The sequence below is a fragment of the Prunus persica genome, chromosome G1 (assembly GCF_000346465.2).
Source record: "Prunus persica cultivar Lovell chromosome G1, Prunus_persica_NCBIv2, whole genome shotgun sequence".
Classification (NCBI taxonomy): Eukaryota; Viridiplantae; Streptophyta; class Magnoliopsida; order Rosales; family Rosaceae; genus Prunus; species Prunus persica.
The window spans coordinates 25,469,848-25,481,662 of record NC_034009.1 but is presented as its reverse complement, the minus strand read 5'-3'; the positions used below and the strand labels follow the sequence as shown (position 1 = coordinate 25,481,662).

General features: G+C 39.0%; 1 protein-coding gene across 1 annotated transcript; it reads right to left on the bottom strand.

The window, feature by feature from the left end:
• Window positions 3,006–6,622, bottom strand: LOC18791235 (protein terminal ear1). Its single transcript, XM_007224722.2, has 5 exons — window positions 5,729–6,622; window positions 4,758–5,517; window positions 4,504–4,662; window positions 4,264–4,405; window positions 3,006–4,105 (listed from the first exon to the last, which is right to left on the bottom strand). Exons 1-5 carry the CDS (start codon window positions 6,444–6,446, stop codon window positions 3,695–3,697), a joined length of 2,190 nt encoding a protein of 729 aa, XP_007224784.2. The 5' UTR covers window positions 6,447–6,622; the 3' UTR covers window positions 3,006–3,694.

Genomic DNA, 11,815 nt, shown 5'->3' with positions numbered 1-11,815 from the left:
TACATGGTTATGTGATCAAAGAATTAGCACACAGGCTTCGCTCTGAATTTTATTTATTTATTTTTATGGGCCCGACTAGCTAATTTAGCCTGTTCATGTTTTTGTTTGAGTTCAAAATCATGTAGCAAGTATTGTTTGATCCAATCCATCCATAAAGGACAACTACTGCAACAAATTAGGTCCACTCTTCCAACTGACTTAAAATGAGTCTACCAGTCGACAAACCTATACCGTCACAAGAAAACTAGACACACCTAATTATGTATTGAAACTCATTACAAATATATCAAATTTATCACAAGTAGTTTTAGCTATCCACATGAGTCGAACATGAGAAGACAAATACCACTAAAGGAAAGCTCACTAATTTATGGTCAATTAAGGATTTAAATGCAAATCTTAATTACCATGTGATAAAATAAAAAAATTGGACGCTGTTTAAGCTTATATAAAGACAGTCATCATCCTAGATCCTAGAAAATGTAAACGGCCGTACAAGTGTTTTTCTGAAGTTGTGCATCGTATCAAGTGTTAATCTTATAAATTAAGGAAACAAAAAATAGGTTATTGGGTTCCAAAACAGATTCGATTAAATTAAGAAGATAGGTGTTGAAGAGGCCAACCCTGTGGCCTTGATCAGCTCAAAAAGACTCACAGGGCCGCACGCATGCCACAGTTTCCATTGGACCATGGTGGGCTGCCAAATCTTTGACCATCTCTGCTACCGGCATTTCCCTGTTCCCGGTCAACAAAATTCCTAAACTAAGTCTAAACAATTACAACAAAATATACAAATTTCTCTCAGAAAAACAGTCTCGGTTGCCGCAAATCATATATACTTGGGAAAGGACAGAGAATCACCTTCATGCAACCTTTTGTAGTTGTAACTTGTAGCTCTAGGCTCACCACTTTTGCTGTTAATTATAAATTTTGTGTGCTTCAACTGGATCTTTGTCGGCCTTTAATTGTGATGAAGACCTGTAATCCTATGCTTATATCAGTATGGGCTACATTCTCTCATTATTACAATTATAATACCAAAGAACCTAAAGAATTACGAGGACAGCAACATAATTACCCCTCTCACAAAGGCCTCTCTCTTTAACTCACCATGGTCCGGTAACGGGAATTTTCATTGAATCTTTGTTGATTTCGGTCTAACTCACATCGTCCTCCCCGTCTCGACCAGCTCTTCCTCTATATGATTCTTGTTTGCCTCAAATCTCAACCAAATTTGTACAATCAATGTATCTCACACTTTGCGATCTTAGATTGTGTTTGTTGATATTTGAATATCCAAATAAGTAATCAAGTTTTTAATTCGAATTAAGTTGTAGCACTTCAATATGATTTTGTTGTCTCCTAATGAGAGTTTTGGGTTTATTTTTTGAAAGTTTGTCTTGCATGCATATCATATGCATGAATTGGTCAAAACGCAGAGTTTATACACAACACAAACAATACGAGGTAAAACAAGTTGGGGCAAAGACAGCGAGAGATGCGCACACACAACACCACACCACATATGGCACCCAGAGAGGGTACTACGTGGGGGGCATCAGGTGGTCCATGTGTCAAATCCCCAGAGCATCAGAGAAAAAGCATAAAGAGACGGCCAAAGCCTGAGCCTGACAAACAGGAAGAGGAGGAAGGAGGGGACGGAGGGAGGAGGCCCACAACAACAACAACAACAACAAGACATGGGCAGCAGCATTAAATGGGCGGTCACTCTTTCTCCCATCTCCTAGCTATATATATATATATATATATATATATATATACTGTGGACAAAGTGGAGACCACTGTTCAAATCAAAGGATATGTAGTGGAGGACAAACATGCTCTCTCTCTCTCTCTCTCTCTCTCTCTCTCAAGAGTCAAAACTAATGGTCCGATGGGTGTGGCTCTCACTGGCTCTGGCACTGTAGCACATAGCCTTGAATGGGAATGGGAATGGGGACATGGACAATAAGGCTTTTCATTCAGTATATCTGATGACGTGGAGGGGTGAGAAATTTAAAGTGACCTGCCACTCTGCAATTGCAACCCTACTAGCACAGCTCCTGCTGCTGGTACGGATGAAGGTCAAAGGCTCTACTGCCACCTCATCTCCCGCACTTTCCCACGTGGCATCGGATTCTTACCTGTCATCAACTTGACGAGGAGGAGGATGAAGAGGAGGAAGAGAAGCAAAGCCTCCCTCTCTTTCTATATATATGTCTATGAATATCTGTGGTAACCGAGCCAGAGAAAAACTCTTAAGGCAAAAAAAGATGGCCTATTGCAGCGAAAGTGATGTGTTTTAAAAACAAAAGAAAGGGCAGGCTTTTAGGCTTTGTGATGCTCGTTACGAGGACATATATAAACATTCTCATGAGTCATGTTGCCTCCCTCAACAGTATATTGAAGCCATAAAAAGTACTATTCCCTTTTACTCAATCAATCTCCTTTTCTTTTTTTATACCAAGACTAACAAATAAATATAAATAAAAACCATAACAACATAATGTTCTTAAACTTGATGTAATAAAGTTACACCAAAATCTAAGCATACCTCGTATGAAATTCTAATGCTACACATTTTGCAGATCGTAAATTAATGGAGATAGAATAATAATCCACCTAGTTTGGTCTAATCTATACTCTATTGAATCATGCTTGTTAATTATTGTTCATACCAGCCAGCCAAGTTCGGCGGTAGCAAGAAAGACTTCCATTAAATAGAAATAACACGTGTGATAACACTTTTACGTTGCATATCATTATTGGCCGCGCCATGGGGCAACGAATAGAAACAACTAAGTTTTTCTCCAAGTTAGGACCCTTCACTCCAACATTGAATTATAGCAAGGTCTCAAATGTTCAACTTGTATCATTTGAATTGTCTAGCCTTGGTTCTAAATAAAACCTATAAATCTGCCACCTGTATATGATTCCAATTAATAGAAATAAATGATATTGAACAAGCATTTGATTTTGATGAATTAGATCTAATTAATTGCAATTTTGAACAACGGGGAAATACCACATCAAATATACGTTGTTGATGGATCCACAACATCTGTACATAATTTTGTACGTGTCCGTTCAACAAATAACTTAGCATTTCTGTCATGCATCTGACATGGCAAGGACAATTCAACGGGCATTTCTCGGTCTCTTGTGTTCCGTGGATCTTTGAATTTTAACGGTGAAAAAAAAAACAATTGAATTTTTACAGTTGAATATTAATGTTCAATGTACATACATTTTCATACGTTAAAAATATGTTTATCCCACCCATCATCCAAGAATTTAAATTTGCTTAAAATAAAAAGAAAGAGGAGGAAAAATTATACTAGAAAACTACAATCTGTAATTAGCAAAATTAACAAGAAACTCTAATTAAACACTAGGATTACATTTTTCCTAAAATACAAACACAGCACAAAGTTGACACAACTAGTCAAATTTGAAAAAGAAAAAACAAGAACAAGAGAGAGAGAGAGAGAGAGAGAGAGCGAGAGAGAGCAGTAATAAATGGAAATGATGGAGGCCGGTTCTGGTGCAGAACTTAAGCGGAAGCTAATCTAGAGGGAGGGAGGCAGGTAGCTATAAGATCAGAACAGATCAATGTGAGATTTGCAGACTGAAACTGATGAGACAGACAGAGATATACATGGAGGCCAGGGTGGAGGTTTTTATATTAATATTATTAGAGGGTATTATAGGTATAGCCTTTTATTTCTAGGGAGGCGCTAGCTGTCTGTCTGTCTCGTTCGTCATCATCATCATCATCGTCGTCGTCGTCGTCAGGCATGAAAACGCCGCCGCTTCGACTGCTGCCTTCGTCGTCGTCGTCAGAGTCGCAGGTAGACACAGGCGCGTCCATATCATGGTCGTGTTGATCGTGAAGATGAGGTGGCAGTGGCGTGAGCAAGAGAGAAACGGGGGAGGACGAAGAGGAGTTATTAATATTGTTATTAAGGGTTTGGGCGCCAACAATGGGAAGTGGGTGGGTGAGTTGCCGCCCGTCCCGAGGCGGTGAAAACACCACTGGCAGGTAATGCTCCATCTCGCACGGGAACTTCGAGTTCTTGAAATGCTCTTTCAACGCTTCCAATCCCTTCAAATTATAATAAATAATTCCACTTCATTTAATTTCCATTTCCATTTCCATTTCATTTAATTACTCTCTCTCTCTCTCTACTTACTCCAAAAATACAAATACAAATGCATTGCATTTAATTCATTTAATGAAAATGACCAAAATTAAAAAAGTACCTGAACTCTAGCGTAGGTGACTTCGCAGATTTTTCTGGAATTGAAGACCTCCCAATGCTGAAGATGGAAGGCCTTGTACAGCCTCCACGTTGCCTCCGGCGACGTCATGTTCACAAACCCATATCCCACATTGCACTTGTTACTGTTCATTCCCCCAAACAAACACACACCCACATATAATTTGTAACAGAATTTTAAAATCAAATCAAGCTTCATTGAAAATTTAAAAAGAAATCATACTTGAAATCAATGGGAAGATAAACGAAATCGTAGGAGGAGAAAGGCTGCTTCTGCGGCTGCTGCTCATCATCATCACCATCATCACCGCCGCCGTTGGCAACAATCTGCTCGTTGCAGTGAATACAGTGGTTGTCCAGCATGTTCAATAGTAGCTTCTGACTGCCACACCCCCCCACCCACACAAAATTACAATTTCATTATTCAAACAACTCAGAACAACATAAATAATTATGAATCACCCAAAACTATGTTACCTGTACTTATTGGGAATGTTCTTGATCATGACGGTGGTCCTCGTATCTGCGCTGCTGGATTCCGCCATCGCTTCTTCTTTTATTAGAAATTTAGAATCCATCTTCTTCCCTTGCCTTCCTTTCCTTCCCCTACTGCTCTTCGCTTGCTGCGGCCGCGGTGGACTCATAACAACCTGGTTCTGGCTGTTTTGGCAGCTCTTCTTTGAAGACGAGCAAGACCTTATCGGCTGCCCCGGTACCAAATGGCTCTCTTCAACTGCACCACCCAAATTCAAACCCCCCATTTGAGCTTCAACGCTCGATGAATTCGACCTCCTCAAGCTCCCATTAGCCCCCACATTTCCCTTGCTGCTACAAATATTCGTTGATTTGTTCCTACTCGATGGAAATTGGATTTGTGGCGAGAGGCTAGCGTACAAACGGGGCGGCGGCGGTGCCACGTTCAAACTGTTGGGCCGTCTTGAGAATTTTCCGACCAGTTCCCGCGACGGAGAAGGCGGGTAACTAACTAGAGCGTTGTTAGAATGAAGGGGTGCAATTATATTGGTAGGCGAGACCAGCGTTTGGGTGGTGTTGCCCACCGCATTCAAGTACTTCCTGCTGTGGCCTCCGGGTCGACTGAATTCGATGACAACTGGTTTGCCGTTGATTTCTTTTCCGTTCATTTCCTTGAGAGCTTTCGCAGCATCTCTCACGTCGAAGAACTCGATGAACCTTTGGTGCTTTTTCGAAGGCGTCTCTCTCAATTCCTTTACAGGCCCTAGGAACATGTAAACACACAGCCAATTATGAAAAATTGAAACAAAAAGAGAAGAATCTAGGGCACCATGTGCCTATTGCGCATGGAAAGTGGGAGAAAGAGACCCATGAGAATTAAAAGCAAGCTTCCCCACATGAATATAAACACACCCAAAAAAAAATTCCGAAAGCAAAACAAACAGAAGATGAAAGAGACTAGCGGCTAGTATTACCAAAAGCTTGGAAGGTGTCTTTGAGAGTGGAGGTGGTGACCGCCGAGTCCAAATTGAAAATCACGATGGTGCCTTGGTTATGGCCGTCCGGGACGGCTTTCAAGGCCGGAATCACGAAATGGGCCCACACGGGTTGACCAGCGATGAGCCCACGACCCGGAGTAACCGGAAGAAGCTGGCTAGACAAATTATTGGGCGGCAGCGGAGGCGGAGTGTTGGGGATGAAAGTATAGGAGGCGTAGTTGTTGCGAAGCCTGACCTGCTGCTGTTGCATGTTCTGCTCCCGAAACTCCCTCAAGGCCCGCTCTGCATGCCGCAGATCGTAGAAATGGACGGTCACGATCCCTTCGCACACCCTCTCCATCTGCACCCACCTCACCTCCCCGAACCCCTCCACCTCCCTCCTCACCGTCCCCTCGCTCACGTCACTCGGCACGGAGCTCAACAGCACAGCCCGCGTCGCGGCCACAGATGGAGGTGGAACCGGCGTGCAAACGGTTGGCGCGGCACTAGCATACGCCGGGGGCGCAGCGTACTGCGCGTACGGTACGACTTCGCTGATTGGCGGGTACGGATAGAAAACCTGGTGCGGAGGCGGTGGTAGCGGTTGCGGTGGAGGAGGCCCGAAGAGGGTTAGTTGGTTCGGGTTTCTGGGTATGAACTCTTGGGCTCCCGGGTCCAGGCTGCCCGGAAACCGGACAAGACCGGTTTCTGCCATGTTGGGGGGATTTCGCTAGTCGGAAAACCACTTGGGGAAAGTGTAAATAAGGAAACAAGTGGTTTTCCGGTGAAGTGAAGAGTGAGAGGATTAGTTGGTTTTCAGGCACTGGTCAAATTCATGGCTCATCTTCCCGAGTAATACAGTACACCTCTCTCTCTCTCTCTCTCTCTCTCTCTCTCTCTCTCTCTCTCCAGCTTTCTCTCTCTGTCTTTCTGTCTTTCTGTCTCTCTGTTTGAGTCTTCTGTGTGGAAAATGGCCTGGCCTGTACTGTGATTTTAATTGTAGCTACGCATAGTAGAAAAAGCAGGCATAACAGCACAGATGAATTTTCGCTTGGCTTTTTTCCTTTTCCACTACTTTCTTTTTCAAACCGAAGTTGCTAAAAATGTAATTTTGCCATCTAAACAAGTCGGAGAAATTACAATACTACCCCAGTGTTATTAATGGTGTGTTTACTTATAAAGAAGTGGAATTCTCATCGAAAATTAAATTCCAACTACAGAAGATTCTTATTAACTAAAAAAAAATACTATAGAAAATTTTTGTGTTTACTTCACATCAAGAAATTAAAAGTATTTGAGGCCCCCAAAAACTTAGAAATCAATTTCTAATTTTGGAAGAATTCAATTTTTAGGTGAGAAGTGATATTCTAATTCCTAGAGAACTAACCAATTAGGAATTTATCTTTTTTACTCATTATATTCTCACACAATTTTAAAATTTTAAAATTCATCATCTACTTAAACCCAACAACAATGACATTTTAGTAATTAATATCACTCATACCATAATTCTATATAATTTAATAAACAACTTCAATAGGAATTCAAAATCTAACTATACTCAATTCATATTTACTTCAATGAAAAAGCGGAATCCAATTCTTCTCAATTCAAAGAATTACCACTGTTGCGATTGTGATGGGGTAATTTACGTTGGGTAAGGATGAGAATGGATGAGGGCCGTACACGTGGCTGATTGGACGAATGTAGTGTGTGATGATGCGCGATTGAAGGGGATGGGAAGGGAGCCTAAGACTAGAGAGGTAGGGAAAGGTACAAGTAAATAAGTTGTGCACAAAAAGGACATTTTGCCAAAACCGGACCATAATTATTGCTCTGCTGCGTGGTACTTTTTATCGTGCCTGTTTTGACTAATCACAATGCTTTGCTTTATTTATTGTGTATATTATATATTTAGAGAAGAAAATAATAAAATGTCCTTCAAATCACATGTAGATTTGGGTTTTCATTCTTCACATTATTATCCTTCATGGGTAGCAATCAATAAAGGCAATCGGAGGACTATCTGAAAAAGTTTTGTACATGGCTATCTTACTATTCACATGTCACATATGGACATTTTTATAGGGATTTATGTTGGTTTTTTTTTTCTTTTTTAAAAGCAAAGGAATTTATTTGATTTTGTGAGTCAAACAATGAGAGAGAATAATAGCATATGGTCCTGCACTGCACTGCAAGTGCATCCATGCAATATGGGAAACAGGGAAAGCTTTGCTTGCTTCCTCCAAGAATGTCCGCTGCTTCTTCTTGTTGGCATTGCCAATCTAATTATTAATTTGTAGATTTAAAAGGAGTTTAATCATGGTTGGGGTGCTTGCGATAATCCATAACACAACTCAATTTAACCACCTGTTTCAGAGTTTAATTAAGTTTCAATATTTGTCAAACAAACACCATCGGTAGCTCAGTAAATTATAAACCTTGAATATAAATATGTGAGCTCACTGTCATTACATAACTAACTGTCCTGACTCACGTTTACAATTGTATTATATTTATCTTAATTATATATGTTGTTTAAATCAATGAAGATATAATATCATTCACCCATTCTTAATTAATCCACCCGCATGAGCTCAAATTTCGAATTGCTTTCACCAAAAAAAACTGCAAATGCAGCATGAGTGAAGAGTGGCACACGTGCGCCGGAGTTTCCGGTATAGGGGTCCAACTCCAACATGAGACTTCTTCCAATGCCGTCACGACCTTATTATCATTAGCCAAACCAAACAATATACAAATTAATATATGCATATATGTCTTGTCTTGGATACTTTGCATGCTCTTGTCTCGTGTCCCCCATATAAATTAATTAATAATTTCAATTCTTAATGTTTGAATTAACAAAGAGTATTTTCTGGTATTTTGAATGTTTCACCATTCTCTGCTTTTTGCTTTATATATATAGATACATTTATACACATATCCCACCACTCTTCATATTAGTTTTAGAAAAATATAAACTCATCTACATCCTATTGTCAAATTACTCTTTTTTAAAGATATAAAACATTAAGGAGCCTACCTCTTTAAAATTTGCGTTGGAGCTGATGGAAAGGCTGTTTATTGTACCTTCGTGTAAGTGAAATTTGTTCTTACCGAGGTAAGTTGCACATTCTTCTCTACAATGCAAATAAATATCTCCTTGTTTAATTTCTAATTTAGAAATCTTTATTTGGTTTAGGATCTCTTTCTATTGATAGTAAACGATATATTGTAATAGTTAGCGAGTCTGTCTATCTTGCGGCAAGCACATGGACCTTCATCTTCTTCTCAAAAAATAGGGGCATTCTTCATCTTTTCCCCACTATTCAGTTTAGATATATGCTTTTTTCTATAGTTTGTAGTAGGAAGATAGTGGGGTTTAAATAGAAAAAAAAAATTTCCTTTTTTTTCTTTTTTCTTTTTTCCAATTTGTGGTGTATTTAAAGGTAGTTTGGGAAGATAGTGGGGTTTTCTTAGTAATTATGAAAATTTAAATTAGAAGTTGGGGCGAGCTTAGAACATGGGGTGAACAAAAAATAAAAGTGTGGGATTTAAATAGAAAATGATATATAAAAAATCTTACATCATTTAATTTTTATAAATAAATTAAAAAAAATCCATTAAATGATAGTTGACCCTATGAATTTAATTTTTATTATTAAATTACTTTGATGCCTTATTGAGTGCTTTGGATTTTATTTTTTTTATGAGGTTTTGGGTTTGAATTTGTTTTAAGAAATTTATGGCAGTTTTGGAATTTATAGGAAGTTCGAAGCTTCTTTGTTATATCGTAAATAGGCTTTGGGTGTGTTTCTAAAGTCTATTTTATATAGAGTTTTTTCTTTTTTTTTAATAATTTAGGCAATTATATTGGGTATAATAGTGAAACACCCTTTATTTATTTACAATGTCCCTCCTCATTATGGTCCATCTGCATTATTTACTTTATTCCTCCCCAATATTTTTAAGTGTGGTAAATTACAGTATGTTACATATATTACTGTCCCGCACAAATGAAATGGATGTTATAAAAATAATCTGGAATATGTATGAATATTGAGCTGCACGTAAAGTAGATGAGACACAGCATTTAACGAGGTTCGGCTATGCCTACGTCCTCGGAGAGCAGCAGCAGTAACTTTTTCACTATATAAAATAATAGGGCTACAACTTTAGAATTTACAATATGTGAGGCTCACTGAATTTTCTCTCTCTTTCCTCTTCTATCTTTCCTCCTCTTTTTCCTCTTCTTTCCTCTTCTCTTTTTCCTTTCTTCTTTTCTCCTCTCTTTTCTCTTCTCCCCTTTCTTTCTTTTCTCCGTTGGTCACTCTTCCCATTGCAAGTGATATGCCTATTTATAGGCTAAGGTTTTGGTAAAATACAGGGAAGGGAAGGTTCCTGGAAGATGCAAGGAAACTTCCTGAATTGATAAATACAGGGAAGGGAAAGTTCCTGGAAGATGCAAGGAAACTTCCTCTGTGGGCTCCACCTTCAAACTTTTACAACACTCCCCCTTGGAGACCACAAATGATATGGAATATGCCTCGTTAAAAACCTTGCCAGTAAAAAACCCAGTGGGACAAAAACTGGTCAAAGGGAAAAATAGTACATAATCACGTGTAACATAAAATTCTGTGTATATTGACGCGCGTGCGACACTGCCTCGTTAAAACCTTGCCAGGAAAAACCCAGTAGGATAAAAACCTGGACGAAGGAAAAAGAGTACAGTGTGTAAGGGTCTGTATTGACAGCACGCTCCCCCTGATGCTTGGCAAAATATATTTAAGCCATACTGTTGATCATCTGTCAAAATATCATAGTTGACACTGCTGCTGTGAGTCAATAGTGTATGAAGGTCTTTATTAATACCATGCTCCCCCTGATGAATATCTCCCCCTGAAAACTTCATGACTATCTTTTTCCAGTAAGCGACCATAGAGATTTTCTGAGTCCGCATATCTTAGAACACTTGGGCTATTTATAAGTTCACTAAAAAATATGCCCGTATATGGTGTTATGCTTAGATAGCATCAAATATACCTCACATCATCCCAAAATGATGGTGATGGAGTTGAGCCCTATCTGGAAAATATGATGTCCGGTCCAATATACTTCCGGAAAATCATTAAAGTGTCCAACGGATAATCCTCATAAAAATACTTTAATACTTTCTTAGTATAAGCAAGAATCTCGTTGGCATAATGCTCGATCGAGATAAATATTTCATGAATTCTGCAGAAGCTTTAATGTGTTGCAATCACATTATAATCAATGTACTCACTGAGGTAATTTATGCATATTAATATTGAGTACAAATTTTATGCTTCAAGCACATGTCCTTTAGGGACTTGCTCTATGCAATATCAATCCTCTCAACGGATTTTGGTTAAAAGGGATTAAACTTTATGACACATTATATAGCTTTTACCCAGCTATTTATACATCTTTAGGAAATCGCTTATGGCGATATGCTCTGTGCATTAATAACCCTTAAAGATAATATGTTGGTCTCCGTAATTGTGTAATAAGGGGGGCACAATTGAATCTGTAAATATGGAGAAAACCCAACATTCCTTGTTTCTGTCAGAAACAGTGTGTCATACAAAGTAGATATATTTCCTTTTATTCCGAACACCCAAGTATAACTTTCAGTATTAACAAATTTTGGGGTTCGTATTGTGGGTTTGTTCTTTCACGTTCATTCTCATTTATAATGGAATTACCTCGTTCCATTTTGGCCAATGATATTGTCGACATTTAATAATTGAACGTGGTTCCAATCAACACAGCCCATTGATAATTTGAGTAGCTACTCCAAAACTCAAAATTGTCATTCATCAATTCATGATCTCACAATTCTTATGTGCATGCGCATGCATCAATTATAAGCATTCCTTTGCTTTTGGGTACCCAAGCCACTTCATGGGGCTTTTATTATGTGAGAATGTGGATTATAACCTCCATTGGAGCGTTATTTTACATAGGGCGTGGAAAATCTCCATTTAGGGAGTTGGAACATTTAGAACCCATATATCTGTCATGCTGCAGGCATGCCACAGATTAATACATACATGTCAA

Coding starts and splice junctions, on each gene's coding strand:
- LOC18791235 (XM_007224722.2), bottom strand. CDS start 6,446: ATGGCAGAAACCGGTCTTGTCCGGTTTCCGGGCAGCCTGGACCCGGGA. Junction 4,663..4,757: donor AACATTCCCAATAAGTACAG/GTAACATAGTTT, acceptor GGGGTGTGGCAG/TCAGAAGCTACTATTGAACA. Junction 4,406..4,503: donor TATCTTCCCATTGATTTCAA/GTATGATTTCTT, acceptor GGGAATGAACAG/TAACAAGTGCAATGTGGGAT.